Raw genomic sequence first — 19,010 nt, 5'->3', positions numbered from 1 at the left:
GGTTCTGGGCACCTTATCAGGGCAAGTTTGTAGAAATCACTTACAGTTAAGAGATGGAGAATTGAGCAGGGGCTTAGAGATGGGGCTGTTGCTACACTGCCTGGGAAAAGCACATTATGCCTTGCTTTTCCTGTTTATCACGAACGGAAGTGCTGTGTTTATATTATATAAACAGCGAAGTGTGAAGGTGAATGAGATGTGGTCTGACAAATTATGCCATTTCAGAGAGGTATAAACCAAGGAGTCAAGAAATTTTTTTTTAAGTACTACTATAATTCAGATCAGAGAAGCTATCTGGGAAACTGAGCTTTTTTTTTTTTTTAAGTTTATTTATTCTGAGAGAGACAGATCAAGTGGGGGAGGGAGAGAGAGAGGAGAGGGAGAATCCCAAGCAGGCTCAGTGCTGTCAGCGCAGAGCCCTACTCTGGGCTCCATCTCACAGAATTGTGAGATCATCACCTGAGCCGAAACCTAGAATTGGATGCTTAACTTGCTGAGCCACCCAGGCCCCCTGGGTAACTGAGCTCTTAATGATTATTTTATGTGCCCACCCTCTGCTTTTATGAAGAGCATTTTGTCCCTTGGACATTGGGTCCTCTTGTGTGCTGTTATCTACTTGATGGCTAATCCACAATTTCTTCTAGAAGCACTGAGTTGAACACTTGAAGGAACCAATTCTCTCCATATGGCCCTGCTAATAACATGCTCACATGAGGGATGCAGAGGCACTTGACTACAACATGAACTGTCAGGAAAGTTGGGTGAAGAGTCAGGCCAGTGTCCTAATCCAGGCTGCTTTACTTCTGCCATGTTTTCAGAATTAGAGTGTCACATTCTTCTGGAGGCAAAAGGCAAACTCTAAGCTAATAAAAAAGCAAAAGATCTCAGTCTAGCAGTAACCCTCCATGACCCGTGTGTGAGCACCTGTTCAGAGAGTGTCAGATGACTGGCAGGGTCAGAAATATAATGAGAGCTCAATAAATTCACAGGCAGTTTCAGAGGAAGTGTCTACCCTGCCCTTTCCTCTCTGAGCTGCAAATTCTCTAGGGTGAACCTAGTGAATGAAGTGTGTGAAGGGGCCCCATTTTCCAGATGAGGGTACTGAGGCAGGTTAGGGAATTATCCATAGTCACTCAGCTAACAAGTGGCAGCCTGAGATTTGTATCCAGGAAACCTGCTGTCAGGGTCCATGCTCTGTACCACTGCACCACGCAGCCCTGTATGCATAGGTTCAAGAGATACTTGTTGAACTGGAGATGAGCAAAAACCATTGGACATTTTGGTAGGAGAGACATAGCTTCCAGGTAAACTAGCTCTGTAATTTTTATCCAGTCACTTTGCTTCCCTGGTGTCAAATTCTTCCCCCATAAAATGAAGGGATTTAAGTTTGTATCAGTTGTGTTTAGATTCAGCTGCTCATAGGAGACAAAAGATAGCAAAATAAATGAGATAAATGCTTGTTTCTCCTTCATGTGAAGACAAGTCCAGAAGAATTCACACCAGGTCTGGTGAGGGGCTCATTATTATAGGCCCACCCTCCTATGTGTGATGTTCACCTGCAAGGTCTTTTCATGGTTCTAAGTGTCTGCTGCAGCTCCAACCATCACATACAAGTTGCAGGCTGGTTTGAAAAGGAAAACACAAAGGCAATAGAGAGGTCTTGAAGGTGACTAAGCAAGCAGCCCTACAAGCAGCCCTCCTGGAAGGCCCATATAACCCTACAACTTCTACTGCTTTGCCTCAAATCCAGTCACATATTCCCACCGAGCAGGAAAAGAGTCTTGGAGGCAGGGTTCTCTATTTCAGGCATCAAATCCTCAGCTTGAATTTGCAGTTCTGTGACTAAGGAAAAAGGGGAGGCTGGATTGGGAGTAATTAGCCAGCAGTCTATGCCACAGGACTGGAGCCCCTTCTTTACGAGGGTCCTTTTGAATCTCAAGTCCCACAGGAAAGTAACAGAGATAAGATTTACATCTTTTTGCTAAAACTGAAGTTTAAATCGTGCCAGAAACAGTCTTCCTGCAGCACCCAGCTGGGGCTACTTCTGCTGCCTGGGGAGGTGCCAGAGAAAGTATCTGGGGGCTAAATTCAATTCCCTGACCTTGGATATGGCCACAGGGCTCCATTTACTTGCCAACTGTGTTCCCAACTGCAGACAAAGTGTAGCCTCCAAGACCTGCCAGGCCTGTTCCCTCCTGGCCCCTTACCTCACTTCCCTCCTTCTTATGTCCCTACCATACTTACCCCCTTGCTGTTATCCAGACATACCAGGCTCTGAAGACCCTGTGCCTTTGCACATATTTTTCATCCTGCCTGGGATACCACTTACTTTCTTATCTGCCTAAAGAATTTCCCTTGTGTTGGATTCCCCACTGCATCCCATAGCACTCAATACCTCCTTCTATAATAACTCTGGTCACCTCGAGGAGTGTGGTCCAGTTATGTGTCTGTCTCACAAGGCTTTGGGCCCCTGAGAACAAAGACCCCATGCCTGGCATGGAGCTTGGCTCAGAAGAAGCCCCTCAGATCCGTTGAATTGGGTGTGGCAGGGAAACCAAACAAATGCTATCTGGGAAGGACCAGCCATCTGGAAAGTACCTAGAGAAAAAGCCCTTGCATGGTCCCTGACTTCCCCAGGGCTGGGCTGAAAAGTCATCTCTCAGCTCCTTCTGTGGTTGTAGGGGGTCCCAGCCTTCTCACACCTCTTCCAGCAGGTCATCATCTAGAGTCCAAGCAATGGGTCTCAGTCCTGGGTACCTGTTGGCTGAGACTCCTAAATCCTGGAGAGAAGATGGTGGGGGTTGGGGGTATGGGCTTCACAGACTGGCATGTGAACTCCAGAGCTGTGTTCTTCTGAGTAGAGGAAGAGTTGACACAGATTCTGAGCTTTGCCTTGCCCTCACCTCTGCCCACTGCCCTCTTGATGGGTCTCAGACAGACTGGTAAAATAAACGAAACCTTTACAGGGTCAAAGGTCCTGCTTAAGAACTGTGACCCAGTTTTGACAAAGATTGGTCATATATGTGTGGTCATATGCATAGATTTTACAAAACAGTGTATTTTCCAGAATATTATTTCTATTAAGTACCTCATAAACATTTGAACTTTCTAGAATATTTTATAATGCACAGCATACCTACTCCTGTCAGTTATCCATCTAATTCCTGCCCATCTTTTATATCCCACAGTTCTATGGGGAAATGGGGAAGGGAGAAGCCACAGAGGGGAAGGAGAAGACTATTAGAACAATATTTCCCAGTTCTATCCGGGAACACACTCTGGTTCAATCTGTAACACATTCTGACATTTTTGGTCAGCCACCTGCCGGCCCAGCCTTCTGCCCACCACAAAGCCACACACCATATCAAGACACCATGGACTGCCATCATCTCCAGCCACCCCACAAATACTTCCTGCATACAAAGCACATCTTGATGGGTATCATGAGTTGTCTGGTCCTGTTTGGGATGCTGTGAATTCATGAATGACCAATGTGCTTTTCCCCCTTGTTTGAGTTCACTCATCACTACTGAGAGAGGACTTTTAATTACAGTATGAGAAAGGCTCCCCCTTTTATAGGGTGTGCTACTCAGTTGAGAAGATTTGCTTTAGCTCATAAGCATAAGCTGTGCACAGTGAGATTTTATCAAGGATCTAATATCTCCCCAAGAGAACAAAAAGCAAATGGTTTCCAGTCTCTCAGAATTCTCTGAATCAGTCTTTGCTTATCACTACAAGATATTCCTGGAAAGTACACCTGGGAGTGAATTCTCTTTCTCCATAGTAATAGTATAAACTTAATGGAGTTTCTGTTGTGGTCATGACTGAGGAACCAGCAACTCAGGTTTGGCCCAGATGAATTGTGAAAGTAAATCTTCCACAATTGTCAACCTTCATAACAACCTTGAAATGGAAAGTTTTGCTCCAAATTCTACAACGTAGGCATAAAAAATAAAGGCTTACAAAGTAAAGCTGCAGTGCATAAAATCCACAACTCTCACGTTATTATACATTTTAAATTATCTAAATGAGCATTTTAGATACAAAAAAAAATACCTTTAATAATAGTCTCACATAATGTCATTAATAAGCCTTTCTAAAAGGTCATTTAAGACAATTTTAACTGATATTTTTGTCTTTCTCATTTTTCAAGCCAGCTGTGCAGAAATATTTCACAAGTGTTACTAGTAGGCTTGAAGTTAGAATTTTTCTTCTGGAAAATAATCACTATTTTAGCATCTGAGCCTTTGAAAACCTCACCACCGACCGCCATTATGAGGGTTTGGTGAATTGGGGTCACTGGAGAAACACCCTGCTCTTCTTCTCTGTTTTTGTCTCTTAGCTCACCGTTCTTCCCAGTGACACACACACCATCTCCACTAATCCCAAATCCAAGGGCAGGCTTTGGTTCAGACAGGGACTCAAGTCTTGCTTCCAGAACTTACTAGGTGTCTCACCTCCACAATTTACTAGTTGTGGGATTATGGTCAAGTCAATGGGATTTTTCTAAACCTGAGTTTCCTCATCTGAAATATGGATAAAGATAGAACGCATCAGAGGGTTTTTTGAGGAATTGGTGAAAGATGACCCTTGACCTGAGGCCTGCCATGTAGTTAGCATCCAGTAACTTGGGGATTTTATTGTTATTATTATAGGAAAAGTAACCACTTAGAAATGTAGTGAATGAAAGAGCAAGATAGTAAAGGAGTTTATGGATAATTTTGATTAGATGTGAAACACCAGCATAGAGTGATCTCCTTTTTCCTTTTCCCATGTTTTCCCAAGTCACTGGCCAGCACTGGGGAGCTCCAGCTCCAGTGAGTGTAAATACAATGAGCAAATACAATGAAACCATAGCATTGAAGAGACAAAGCCATCTCTCAGTGGACCTGATCATAAACTCACAAGGAACATCATCTGCATTGTTTTCAGTTTTCTGATTTGCTGTGTGTTTGAGAGGAGGCAAGGATAGAACTATTTGGGTTGAAAAAGAGCCATAGGCCTTCTACCCTCAAGAGATGGCCCAGGAAACACTTGTGATAAGTACTGGGTGCTGTACATAAGTGATGAATCACTGAATTCTACTCCTGAAACCAATATTGCACTGTATGTTAACTAAAATTTAAATTTAAAAAATTATATATATAATAAAAAATAAATTAAAAAAAGAGAGAGAGATGGCCCAGGAGAGAACCTGTGACAGTAACACACACTACAGGTATGCTTAATGGTCTAGGAAGACTTCACTTAAACCAACTAGTTTGAGCCTCACAATAATCCTAGAAGGTCTACAATGGTATTCAGTGCTGTTATCCTCATTTACTCATCCAGTCATCTGTTCATCCAATGCATATGAACACTTCTCATGCATAGGCACTGGTGGTAAAAAAAAAAAAAATGCACACAATTCCCACGTTGAAGTTACTTTTAATCTTGTGGGAGAGATTCACAGTCAATAAATAAACCAATAAATAAACATATAATCAGGGCTATCATTGTGCTGGTACACACTGTCTGGCCAGGCTTACTGTTAAATATGTTAATACCATCCCCTTATCCCCTTATATAATTACAGGTTGTGATTAGTCCAGTGCAGGCAATGAGTATAACACTGTGATGTGGAATTGTGGGGTGGGGAGCTATTTTATGTAAGGATGACAGGGAAGACTCTGAAGAGCTGGCATTTAAGCCAAACTATGAAGGATAGCCCACCAAATACGTCAGAGCAATTAGGGCTTAATTTTCTTTCCTGGTTGAGAAAGACTGGGCCATTCAAAAGGTTAAGCAAACAATAGGAACCAGACAGAAACTGATCTATATTTACAAACACTGGCAGCAAGCGGTGCTGGGGTTAAGCGCCCAACTCCTGGTTTCAGCTCAGGTCATGATCTTACAGTTCATGAGTTCGAACCCTGCATCGGGCTCCCCGTTGGCAGTACAGAGCCTGCTGAGCCTGTTTGGGATACTCTCCCCCCCACCCTTTCTCTCTGTCCTTCTATCCCCCAGAATAAATATACTTAAAAATTGGCAACAAAAGCAAAAACGGAAGGGAAATGAATCTCCTATCATTGGAGGGAATCATGCTTACATTGGATGAACACATGGCAAATTCGTAGGTACAATTCACACATCAGATTAAGGTTTGGACTAGATGATTGTTAAAACTCCTTTCAAACCTGGGATTGTATGATTGTGTGTAAATAAGCATGTTTGGAAAAAATAAAAAAAATCATATTTATCTTTAAAAGATTTCAGGGATGCCTCTTGGTTTCAACTCAGGTCATGATCTCACAGTTCGTGAGTTCAAGCTCTTCATTGGGCTCTTCACTGACAGTGTGGAGTCTGCTTGGTATTCTCCCTCTCTGTTCCTCCCCTGCTCAATCTGTATCTCTCTCTCAAAAATTAAAAAATAGGGGCGCCTGGGTGGCTCAGTTGGTTAAGCGTCCAACTTCAACTCAGGTCATGATCTTACAGTTCGTGGGTTCAAGCCCCGCGTCAGGCTCTGTGCTGACAGCTCAGAGCCTGGAGCTTGCTTCAGATTTTGTGTCTCCTTCTCTCTCTGCCTCTCCCCCTGCTCATGCTCTCTGTCTGTCTCTCTCTCTCTCTCTCAAAAAATAAACATTAAAATTAAAAAAAAAATTTTTTTTAATGTTTTTATTTATTTTTGAGACAGAGAGAGACAGAGCATGAGCAGGGGAGGGGCAGAGAGAGAGGAAGACACAGAATCCGAAGCAGGCTCCAGGCTCTGAGCTGTCAGCACAGAGCCCAACGTGGGGCTCGAACTCACACACCGCGAGATCATGACCTGAGCTGAAGTTGGACGCTCAACCAACTGAGCCACCCAGGCGCCCCTAAAATTTTTTTAAAAAATAAATAAATAGTGGGTGATGGGCATTGAGGAGGGCATCTGTTGGGATGAGCACTGGGTGTTGTATGGAAACCAATTTGACAACAAATTATATAAAGAAATAAAAATAAAAATAAAAAAAAATAATAAACTTAGAAAAGAATTCAAGGTAGAACTACCATGTGATCCAACAGTTACATTTCTGAGTATATGGATGTGAAGGCGACAGAGTCACTATCCCAAAGAGAAAAGTAAGTAAATAAATAAATAAATAAAAGTGTTAATTTGTAGTGAAGAAACGTTAAAATGCGGGTGGGAGAGGGACTCACTAATGTGAGCTATGAGTGTGGTAACACTTTTGTTTCCTAATTTGCAGTGATTTTGCATTATGGCAGTCAAATAAGAGCTAAAGTGTTCCCAGAAACTTTGGACTATCAGCCTACAACCGCAACAACAGTGCAGGCCATAGCAAAACTTTTCCTACAACCAACTAACCAAGTACCTCCCAAAACTTCAGCAGTAAGATCAACAGATGGTCATGTCACCTCTCAGAGAGCTGCCACAACCTCCAGCTCTGAACCCCCAATCACACACACAACAATAAGAACTCTAGTAACAACTTCCTTGGAAACTATAAACAGTACCCCATCTACCAGCACCACAGTCCACACCTTAGTCACAACCCCGGCCACACCCAATAACTCACACACAGCTGCTCCAGGCACTGAGGCCTCCATTGGCTCCAGGGCAGCGCCAGGTTCACTGCCAACCACCATCACCCCACCAGCCCATACAACAGGAAACAGCCCCACAACTAGGAAAACCACCCAACCCAGTAACCAGACCACCCTTCCAGCAATGTTGTCCACCTCACCACATAACAGCACAACCAGTCAGAAGTCTACTCAACCCATGCACACCTCAGGAGCCACCACAGCTGCACACAATACCACCCAAACAGCCTCACCTGCTACCATGGCTCCTGGGCCCACTCTGGCACCTCAGCCTTCATCAGCCAAGACCGGAATTTATCAAGTTCTGAATGGAAGCAGGCTCTGTATCAAAGCAGAGATGGGGATAGAGCTAACGGTTCAAGACACAGAGTCGGTAAGTTGGCGCCATAGGACTGTAACACTATCTTCAAAAAGTTTGAGTGCAGTGTGTCTTGTTAAGAATAAACATCCCCCTGCATCTTGTGTCATATTTTAATGAAACAAATAGCTGCAGACTCCTCTTTCTCCAAGGTGCTCCATTAAAAGGTGAATGGGTGCCTGGGTTTTTGGGGTGCCTGGGTGGCTCAGTCGGTTGAGCGACTGACTCTTGATTTCCTCCTGGGTCGTGATCCCACAGTTCATGAATTCAAGCCCCGCGCCGGGCTTTGGGCTGGCAATAGGGTGCCTGCTTGGGATTTTCTCTGCCCCCCCCCCACCCTCTCTCTTTCTCTCTCTCTCTCAAAATAAATGAATAAACCTCATATATTAAAAAACAGTGAATCTGTTTTAGAATACATATAAAAACAGAAACCAATAGTGACTGGATAGAAGAAGTCACACATCCAAATTGTAACTATGCAAACCTCTTAGTTTTAGCCAACATGAGCAGAGTGTTGGGGTAAGTTCAGTGTTGAGCCCAACCTGGCCTTACGCCTCCTGATGACTTCAAGCCTCGGCAACTTTCCTGTGAAGTGAGAGATTTGGATTAGTCTCCATGGTTCTAGCCAACTGTGACATTAGTATCAAAATTCCAGATAAAAAAGATTAGAAGGAGTGGGGATAGGGCTGAGATTATTTGCTTTACTGAAGAAATCACCATTAAAGCAATACTTTCTTTTTTGCACAGGTTTTATAAAACTTCCACATTCAGGTTTTCATTTGAAACTGAAGTACATTAGACAGCAAACGCTTTCTTGTAGTACCTTTTAACACGTTTAATTTAACAACAATCAAATTCCATGTGGTATATTGGGAATAGACTGGCTATAAATTATCTATCAAGGAACTCTTTCTGTAGGAGAACACCTTTAAAAACTCTTTTGAACATAAAGCAGTTTGGAAATGATAGGAGTTTTCTGGGGACTTTGAAACTTTCAAGTGAACATAAACTAGAGTTTATGTTTCACTTACTAGCCTTTGCTCCTGGTTCCCTAGCTAGAATTTTCTTCTTCATTTCATTGATCTGATATATTTTATTTGGTTTAGGTTTTTTCAACTCAGAGATACTTCAACATCGACCCCAATACAACGCAGTCCTCCGGGAACTGTGGCTCTCGAAAATCCAACCTTCTCTTGAATTTCCACGGTGGATTTGTGAATCTCACATTTACGAAGGTGAGGGCTGAGCTCCTTCATACCAAATGGCTCTAGCATTGCTTTCCCTTTCTTTCACCCTGGGGCCCAGTGGTGCAACTGCACACTTCACTTTCAGCTCCAAAGGAAGTAGATCTCAGAGCCTTTTGAGATATTCCCTGATAAGAGTGAGGGGTATGGAGATGGAGAAGAGGGAAGTGTCAACATCTTATGTTTGCCTCCTTCCCCCTTCAGCCTCCTCTGTGCAGTCCAAGAAGGGCTTCAGTGCCTCTTAGGGGAGGCTTGGCTTTGGGGAATCCAGCCACAGGTGCCCTTTACAAACTACCCAAAGGAGGAAGCTGTACAGATCAACAGACTCATAGAAATTCCCAGTGGGCACACAGAAACAGAATTATTCTAAAACCACGATCAAATGTCACAGTGGGTTCTTTCCAACTGCAGCAGGCAAGATTTAGGTACTAACCTGGCACTGGGTTTCCCAGACCATATTATGAAAAGGGTAGACAACAGAGTGGAGTAGAAATACTATGGATGTGAGGTCAGAGAGTCTTGGGTACAAATTTGACTCTGTCACTCGCTCACCTTGTGACATTAAGCAGGCAACTTAACTTGTCTAAACTTTATTTCCACATTTGAAAAATGGGGGAAAGGAATTAAAGATCACCTCTGTAAAGAGCATTGTCCAATACTTGGAAAGCAGATGTTCAATAGCCAGTAGCTGTGATTACAATGACTGAAGTAGGCAAATGTCTTGGGGATACAATGATGGTCATCGCACTCTCAAAGGAGAGACTTGCCCCTGCTTCTCTCAAAGTGTCATTCAAACAGGCCAAGCAAGAGCCTGGGAGGAGGTGCTAAGAAAACCCTTGCTGCTGAGACTTTGTGTGGGCCTCCTTCTTATCTATCAAATGTGACCCCTGAAATTAGATGGGTATTGGGTAGGAGATCTTGCGGAGGAATGAGTGTAGGCTTTGACCTGAAACAAGTCAAGATTGGCTCTCGGCCACATGATCTTGGACTAGTTGGGGCATGTTTTCTCACCTATAAAATGGAAATAATTACACCTCCTTAGTGGGACCCTTGGGAGAATCAGAAATGGTAATGTGTAAATTGTCTAGCACAGTGCTTGGTACTTAACAAAGTTCAATAAAGGGCTGTTGTTGTTGATGATGTTAAGTTGGCGTCAAAAGCTTTATCCTCCATTATCCTCCATGTACATACTTTACTCCATAGGAAGAGATGCACTTGAGAAGCCAAGGGGTTCCTTTCAGTACCAAATGGTAAAAACGTAACTCTCTCACACCAGAAGAACATTCAGGGAAGAATCCGTGCTCTACTCTGGGACAACTGAGGTTAAACCTTCAGAGGGGTCAGGAATTCTTTTAAAGTCATTTCAGCAAAAGGGCAGAGGATACAAGCACAAGCACTTATGCTTTAGCTCAAGGCTTGATTCCGCCCAGACTACTGCATGTGTGACTGATTGTCTGAGGGAAAGCATTAGAAAACTCCAGTGTTTGTAGCACTCAGTGGCCACTGGCTCAGACAGGCCATCAAGCAGGGGTTTCTTTGGCACCTTGTAATGTCTCTTTTTGCTCCTTTTGTCTGTCTCCTGATGTCCTCTATGCCTGCCTTTCTAATGCTTTGGGACTGGACTCTGATCAAACTCCACCCGAGTGTTGAGCCTCTACCTTTCTGGAAATCTCTATGCCTCCAGAGGTGTGGACAGGAAATGAATATAGAGATAGAACTGGAAGGACCAGCAGTGCGTTTCTCCCTCCACCCATCTCTGGAAGGAGCAAGGAAAACCCCTATCCAAGGCCCCAAGTTGGCAATAGCTGCTTTGCCAGAGTCCCTCCAACCAAATTCACTTTATTCATTTCATTCCCCAGCACCAATTTCTTAAGCAGCTGACCTTAGCTCTACAATAAGAGGAGCAAAGAGGCTTATAGAAAGTAAAGTCCCACCAGCCTTAGTCCTTCAGGAGAATTTCTGCATTTTAGAAGAGAACTTGTTTAAGCCACTCGTAGCCACAAATTCAAGGATCACAGGTGCTAAACATAGAACTTAATGAGAGAATAGGCTAGGAAGAATTTTTTTCCGTGAAACAGGCAGTCTTTATTTTTTTATTTTCTCGCATTTGACAAAGACTTCACTTTCCCATGAAGTCTGCATAAGGAAAATGTCGGAGTAATGAGATGACAGAGGCAAGCCTCGGGAGTGAGGCGACAAAAGGGAGAGGTAGAGAGTGCCATCTTCCCCAGAGGGGCCACCACTCCTCAGCTCTGCCTGGTGGTGCCAGTGGCTGGGCTGGCACCTCTCCCTGGGGACTGTCACTGTCTTTTATGGTGGACATTCATTCTGGATGGTCGGGTCTACATTCTAAGTGGCTTCTGCCTTGCTATACCAGTTGTTGAATAGTTTACATACCATTTCCCTCAGGAGTTAATGAGAAACCAGTGTCATCAGATCTGATTGTTCAAGACAAGGCAGAAATCCAGACTCTTTTATTTTTAAATGTTGGCAGCACACTTTTTGAAAACTTGAACAATGCTGGCCAAATGGAACACAGTTGTAAGCCAAATTTGGCCTGTGGATGCTCTGCCCTAACATGTGGACTGTGTGAAATGCATTTAGGCAGGAAGGCCATCTAGATTCTTCCACGAGAGAAATGGCCTCAACAATTCTGTTGGCCACTTTTCAAACACTGCTACCTTCTAGACCAGTGCTTCTCAACAGCGGCAGTATTAACATTTGGGGCCAGATAAGTCTGTGGTGGGGGCTGTCTTGTGCCTTGGTGGGATACTGAACAGTCTCCCTGGCCTCTACCTACTGAGTGCCAGTAGCAACACCCAGCCCCATTTGTGACAACCCCAAATAACTCTAGACATTGCCAAATGTCCCCTGGAGGAAAAATCACCCCTGGTCGAGAACCACTGCTCTAGAGAAAAAGAGAGCCTTGGAAAATAGTTTATGTTCATTGTAACATAATAAATATTATAAATGAGAACCAAGTTGTAGAATGGCAAATGGATGCTGGTGAGCAAGGCTGAATTAACAGCCTGAGTTTACTGAGCACCTACTTTGTCCTGAACACAGAACCAGACATTTTAGGAGAAAATAAAAGAAATACAGGCTATAGTTGCAGGTTTCAAAACATGTAAGATAATTCATAAGTTTTTAAATTGAAATACTGCCAATGACAGAAATGTAAAGAAAATTCTGTATCCTGAACTGTCCCTTGATGTTGTTCAATTGGGACTTAAATTATCCATGTCATTTCTACATGACCATGAACAAGTCTCTACCTCTCTTTCTGAGCCTGTTTCCTCCTATGTAAGATGGGGCCAATGAGTCCCTATTTTGTTGGGCTGCTGTGAAGTTGAACAAGGCTAATATATGTGACAGTGCTGAGGGTGGCATCTGGCCCATAGTGGGGTAGGAGAGGTGGGTTTCCTTTCTCATTTCTCTCATTTCATTGTTTAAAGAACTGAAAACCTTTCCATGTCAGTGTCTCATTTGATTAAGGCGACAAAGCTGAAAGTTGTTCAGACCCTTCAGGTGCAAGATAAATATACCTCCCTTCCCCCACTCCCCACAACTTCCTTCCTGTTAGGATAAGTTTGTCTTAGAACATCTTTCAGTAACTTTGTGTAGAGTTTATTTTTCCGTGCTCGACACTGTCCCCTTCTCATCCACCTGGTGGGCAGGGCAGCTCAAGGCTTCCAGCCCTGACTTGGAAGTGGGACATGGGAGAAATCAGTGGCCTGGGGGCAGGGGTACTGAGTCAGGGAGTGTTTTGCCAGCCAAGGTCTGGAAAGTGAATGCTGTCTGCCACCCTGGTGTATACCCAGAGCCTTGCAGGGGCATTGGGAGCCCTATTAACTTACAAACTCCTGAGAACTGTTATCAGGGTTCAAATGCTAATACCCTCAGAATGCACTATTTAGAACTTCCCAAGAATGCTGTACTATTTCATGCCCTATTTTCCCTTATGCTTTTCCCTCTGCCTGGAATGCCCCTACCATCCCTCAGGCCCTTTTGCATTCATGCTTTAAGATGGCTCAGATATCTTCACCCTATGAAATCTCCTCACCCCCCCCAGCCCCCACCTCCATCCCAGACAAAACTGGGAGACTTTCTTCTTTTGGTTTCCTGACCCTTCATTGGTTGTTCCCTGACCTCCATTAATGCACTTGTTGCACATTTTACTGTCTTGAAGGCATGTCTGTGATTATTCACAGTGCTCAGCCCTGACTTTGTATATAGTATGTCTTTAGCAAATGTTTGATGAGGAAATAAATCAATAAAGGGGTGAATCTAAATTTCACAAAGACTCTGGGCCAAGCTGCCAAAAAGTAGATCAGCAGCTCCAAAGAAACAGCCTCTTTCGCTTCCTTTTGCTGTATACAGAGCAAAGGTTTCTTGATGTAGTCACAACAATGCTGAGCAAAAAAGGTCTGATCGATGTTGAAGACAAAATCCACATCCTGAATATCTGTGACTATGAAACTCCTACAGTGCATTTTGCTGAAGTTAAGGAGAGGACCCAGGGCCTCAAGGTCATTGATATACTGCCTTCCTGAGCAAGTTGATTGGCTAGCTTGCTCTGGACCTGGTCCTTTGCTAAGGAGGATGTTTAGGTCCCTTGAGGAATCAGGATCTCTCTAATGAGATATTGCAGAGCTCTTAGATACTGGTAATGAGGAGCCACTGTGTCAGCATCCCATTTGTTGAATGGTGAAATGGGACTTTTGTAAGTGATCCATTCAAATGGACACACTGTAAGTACTGAAATACCACATTTAGCTGTTAGGAGTCCTTAGCCCCCTTTTGTCAATGCTGATGGATACACAAAAGATTTTCACTTTGTTTTCAAGAATCCAGCATGGTTGATATTTGTCACTCTCCAACCTGAACCCCAAATGCAAAAAAAAAAAAAAAACCATCTGGCAGAGAATCACTTTGTGGCCATCAAAGGAGAAAGCAGATACTATGAAGTGCATGATGTATAACTTGTAATTTCCCCTGGACTTTGGGTTAAGTCTGCCATCTGCTTGAAGTTCCCAAGCCCTCCAGCCCCTCCTCTGTACCCACCTGACTCCCATTCCCCAGAGCTGAGGCTTCAGCTGTTTCTTTAATCAGTAGTACTGTCGAAGCTCACCTCACTTGCTTGTTCTCTATCTGTGGTAGATCTGAGATCTAGGAAATAGACAAAAAATGCTCATTGGAGCGCTATGAAAGAGGTTTACTAAGAAGGGGCAATTGAATTTATTATTACCATTGTGAATAACACTGGTTACATTTTTTATTGTTTATTTATCTGTGGGGGAGGGTGGGGGAGGGACAGAGAGGGAGAGAGAGAATCCCAAAGCAGGCTCTGCACTGCCAATGCAGAGCTTGACATGGGGCTTGATCTCATGAATCATGAGATCATGACCTGAGCTGAAATCAGGAGTCGGACACTTAACCAACTGAGCCACCTAGGGGCTCCTACACTGGTTAAAATTCGTGTGAAGACTCTGTGGTACATTTTTTACATGGATTCTTTCATTTAATCTTCACATCAAACTAAGAGGTAAATCTTGCTATAATTTTCCTCATCCTTCTGGATAAATAAAAAAAAAAATTTTTGGAATGTTCACAAAGATTTGACAATTCAAGTAGCTACATGGGAACAAAAAATATTTTTAAATTAGTATTTAAAAATTATTAGCAAAGCTTTGTTCTCCTAAATAGGAGGTTAACCACTCTCTTTAGAACGTTTCATTACCAACTGATTTGTTCTGCAACCTTGTTTTTCATTGATGGTGGGCACCAGGAGTTGACAAGCTGTGGCCCTTAGACCAAATTCAGGCTGCCACCAAAAAAATTTATAGTCTCCAGCCTAAGAATGGCTGTTACATTTTTCAATGGCTTGGGCAGGGGGAGGAGAACATTGCATAGCATATGAAAATCATATGAAATTCAAATTTCAGTGTCTATAAATGAAGTTCATTCGAACGTGGCCACACTCGCTTGTTTATGTGTTGTCTGTGGCTGCTTCTGGGCTACGGTAGTGGAATTGAGTGTCACCTACACAGAACCGTGAAGTCTAAAATATTTACTGACTGGCTTTTTACATAAAAAAGAAAAAAAAAAAACAAAAAACTTGCCAACCCTTTATATAAAATAAACTTCAGGGGGACCTGCTGGCTCAGTTGGGTAAGCACCGGACTTCAGCTCAGGTCATAATCTCACGGTTCATGGATTTGAGCCCCACGTCAAGCTCTGTGCTGACAGCTCAGAGCCTGGAGCCTGCTTCAGATTCTGTGTCTCCCTCTCTCTCTACCTCTCCCTCAATTACACTCTGTCTCTCTCTCACATGTGCGCAAAAATAAATAAACATTGAAAAATGTTTTAATAAAATAAAATAAAATAAACTTCAGGGGCACCTGTGTGGCTCAGTCAGTTAAGCATCCGACTTTGGCTCAGGTCATGACCTCCAGTCCATGGGTTTGAGGCCATGTCAGGCTCTGTGCTGACAGCTCAGAGTCTGGAGCCTGCTTCAGATTCTGTGTCTCCCTCTCTCTTTGCCCCTCCCCAACTCATGCTCTGTCTTCCTCTCAAAAATAAATAAACATTAAAAAAATTTTTTAATAAACTTCAGCCCCACTACCATTCAAATTATGCTAAATTCTGAACTTCTGAATCTAAAAATAAGTGCTTTGCTCTAGTTTAAATAAAAGACAATTTGGGGGCACATGGCTGGCTCAGTTGGTGGAGTATATTAACTCTTGATCTTGAGGTTGTGAGTTCAAGCCACGTATTGGATGTACAGATTACTTTATTTTTATTTATTTATTTATTTATTTATTTTTTATTTATTTTTGGGACAGAGAGAGACAGAGCATGAACGGGGGAGGGGCAGAGAGAGAGGGAGACACAGAAGCGGAAACAGGCTCCAGGCTCTGAGCCATCAGCCCAGAGCCTGACGCGGGGCTCGAACTCACAGACCGCGAGATCGTGACCTGGCTGAAGTCGGACGCTTAACCGACTGCGCCACTCAGGCGCCCCGAGATTACTTTTAAAAAAAGACAATTTTATTTTCTTTAAGAACATCCTGTGACACCACAACTGTACAGAAAAAGTGGGCACAATTGTCTAGATAAGACTCATTTGGTATCAGTAGGATAAATTTTATAAAACTAGGAATCTCAAGGATACTAAACATCCTTCTGCCCTTTTGTTTACATGAATTCACCTAACAAATGCTTTTCCTTTATCATAACAATAGACATCAGCTCAGGCCTAGGAAACATTTGGCTAATTTTGACTCAGTCAAAATGGAAGGAAACCTGGATACCAGCTCCAGACTGTCCTGTTACATCATTAAGGTGAACTTAACAGTGAATGTGAGCACTCTGCCATCTGCTCTGGAAGGTCTCACTTTTGGCATTAGCCCTATAGAGCTGGGGAGCAGGAATGGCTCCTCCTGTCAGGGCTGGCTTCATGAGCATGTGACCTGTGCAGTCAGCCGGGCCCCTGCTTGGCTTAAGATTTGCTGTCACCTCCTAAAATTCTTAAATGATTTTTGAACAAGAGATCCTACATTTCCATTTTTTACTAGGTCCCACAAACTGTGTAGCTGGTCCTACTTCCAATAGATGGCTAAATATGGACACCTGCATTTCAGGGAATGTGAAAGAAAATTCTTGCACAACGAATTTTTTTTGTCTAAACCTACATATCCCACAGAGGAAAATGTAGGGCAGGATCCTGTAGACCAGATTTTGTTTTGTCTTGCCTACAAAGAATGTGAATTAGAGGTAGATGCCTAACTCCTCTGAGCCTCTTTGTTCTCAGCTGCCAAATGGGTTGATAATATTTATTCTCTCTCAGGGGGGTGTTGTGAGGCTCAAAGGAGGCAATGTAGATGAAAGCATGCACTTAGTAAACTGTGAAGCTTTTATAGAAATACAGAGCTTTTCCTAATGTGAGAATAGATCAAGCAGATGCCACAGGAAGGGGAAGATTCCAGGAGGTCTCCTATGGACCTCAGAGCTGGCCTCATCACTGTTCTCTTACTGTTCCTTAAAGCAATCTCACACTGCCACCAAAGCAATTTCAAAAAACAAAGTTATGCTCGTGCCAATGTTCTGCTTAAGTCTCTTCAAAGGATCCTTTCTGCTCTTAGGATAGGGTAGGGATCTTGTAACAGTGACTTTGAGCCTTGAATTACAGGTCTCTTATATGCTAAAAAGGACCCCAAATAAAGAATAATCTGAGTAGTGGTTTGTGAAAGTGACCCAAGAAGGGCCTGGGTCACAGATGTTTTTCTCTAAAACAAATGGACGGTTCAAGCACATTGTTTACCTTGCCTTTGAGACCTAAGACTGAGTATGTAGAAGGAAGGAACCAGGTCTTCTCCTCCTCCTCCTCCTCCTCCTCCTCCTCCTCCTCCTCCTCCTCCTTCTTTCTTCTTCTTCTTCTTCTTCTTCTTCTTCTTCTTCTTCTTCTTCTTCTTCTTCTTCTTCTTCTTCCTATGACCTAGAACAATTCCTGGTGTGGAGTGGATATAAGAGGAATTAAACACTAGACTTGGAGACAAGAAGCTTGGGGTCATATCTTCCCCTTCCACCCATTAGGGCTGTGACCTTGAGCATGTCAGTGAGCCTTTATTTCTTCTCGTAGTTGTTGTGAGGATTAAATAAGGCATGGCATAGAAGTGTCTGCTCCAGTGCCTGGCATAAGGTAAGAAGCCAGTATGTGGTAGGTGTTGTTCGATGAATTATAGGATCTAGAGTTGAATGTGTCAATAGCAGCTAGCTTACCTTACTAAAACAGTTTGTATTTCTGGAAGCCTTATATTGTATAGGGAATCATCATTTCATCTACAAATAATACACAAATGGACTGTAATATAGTCAAGATTATTATTACTAATTTCTTTAATGACTAGACTTGGAACTTCTAAAGGTAACTCCATTTTGGATTCTGATTTTGGTTGCTCACTCTTACTCATGGATAGTTTTCTAATGAATGTTTACAAATAATAACTGTAAATCACCTACTTTAAATTCCCCCTCCAAAAAATAAAAAAAATAAAAAATAAGAAAACTCAAAACCTCCTTTTTAAACTTACCCTTTCATATCTCAGTTCAATTCCCTTTAATGTCATACCTTTAGTCTCTCAGGAGATTATAGGGCTATTTTGTAATGGTTCATTTTGTTTTTGAACAATTCCTAAATAAATGTGGAACATTGCCTTATGTTTCTGAACATGGTCACTTGGGGTCTTCTTCTAGAGAACACCCAGTGATCTCAGAGGAGATCATTTTTTTTCCAGAATCCCTCATGGTGGCCCTATCTAGCCATTTTGGAGACATGAACCCTTTAATCTATTTAAAGCAATTGATACTCTCCCCAGGAAAATGCACGTAAAATTTTGCACACCCAAAGAGTTTATGAGCCCCATGAAATCTACCCATGGTAGTCTTTAAGATGAGTGGTCTCAGTTTGAATCTCTACCCTAAGATATTAATTACTAGTAAAAGCTTACTGCATACCCCTCCAACCTCTCCATCTTCCAGATGTGTATGTATTTTAACAAGAAGAAACTTGATCCAACTGAAGGGACTCTGGGCTGGTGGAATTTGAATTTTAGGCTATAGCAGCAGTACAGACATTTGGGGGCAAGGGTAAGCCATTACTTATTATTTATTTTGAATAGTTTTTTTGAAGTTTTTTTGAAGTTTTCAAACACAATTATGGCTCGATACCAACATACCCCCAAATCCCCATATCCAGGATTTAATAGTTAAAGTTTGTAAACCAGGATCGTAAACATAAAAACAGATTGCCCAAAGGTTAACACACTG

The 19,010-nt window shown here is 42.7% G+C and overlaps 2 protein-coding genes across 2 annotated transcripts in view; both read left to right on the top strand.

Annotated features, from left to right (window-relative positions):
• The window catches only part of MCF2L2 (MCF.2 cell line derived transforming sequence-like 2), a 293,647-nt gene extending 286,213 nt beyond the window's left edge, over positions 1–7,434 (top strand). Inside the window, exon 30 of the transcript XR_009262037.1 lies at positions 7,224–7,434. The gene's annotated coding sequence lies outside the window, so the exon portion shown is untranslated. The remainder of the gene's footprint in view (positions 1–7,223) is intronic.
• LAMP3 (lysosomal associated membrane protein 3) overlaps positions 1–19,010 on the top strand; it is a 37,566-nt gene that overhangs the window by 481 nt on the left and 18,075 nt on the right. Inside the window, exons 2-3 of the mRNA XM_058730624.1 lie at positions 7,224–7,954; positions 9,046–9,174. Coding sequence (XP_058586607.1) covers positions 7,224–7,954; positions 9,046–9,174 — 860 coding nt within the window. The remainder of the gene's footprint in view (positions 1–7,223; positions 7,955–9,045; positions 9,175–19,010) is intronic.

Source organism: Neofelis nebulosa, chromosome 5, assembly GCF_028018385.1.
Source record: "Neofelis nebulosa isolate mNeoNeb1 chromosome 5, mNeoNeb1.pri, whole genome shotgun sequence".
In the NCBI taxonomy this organism is placed as follows: Eukaryota; Metazoa; Chordata; class Mammalia; order Carnivora; family Felidae; genus Neofelis; species Neofelis nebulosa.
This window is presented reverse-complemented; position numbering and strand designations above follow the sequence as displayed.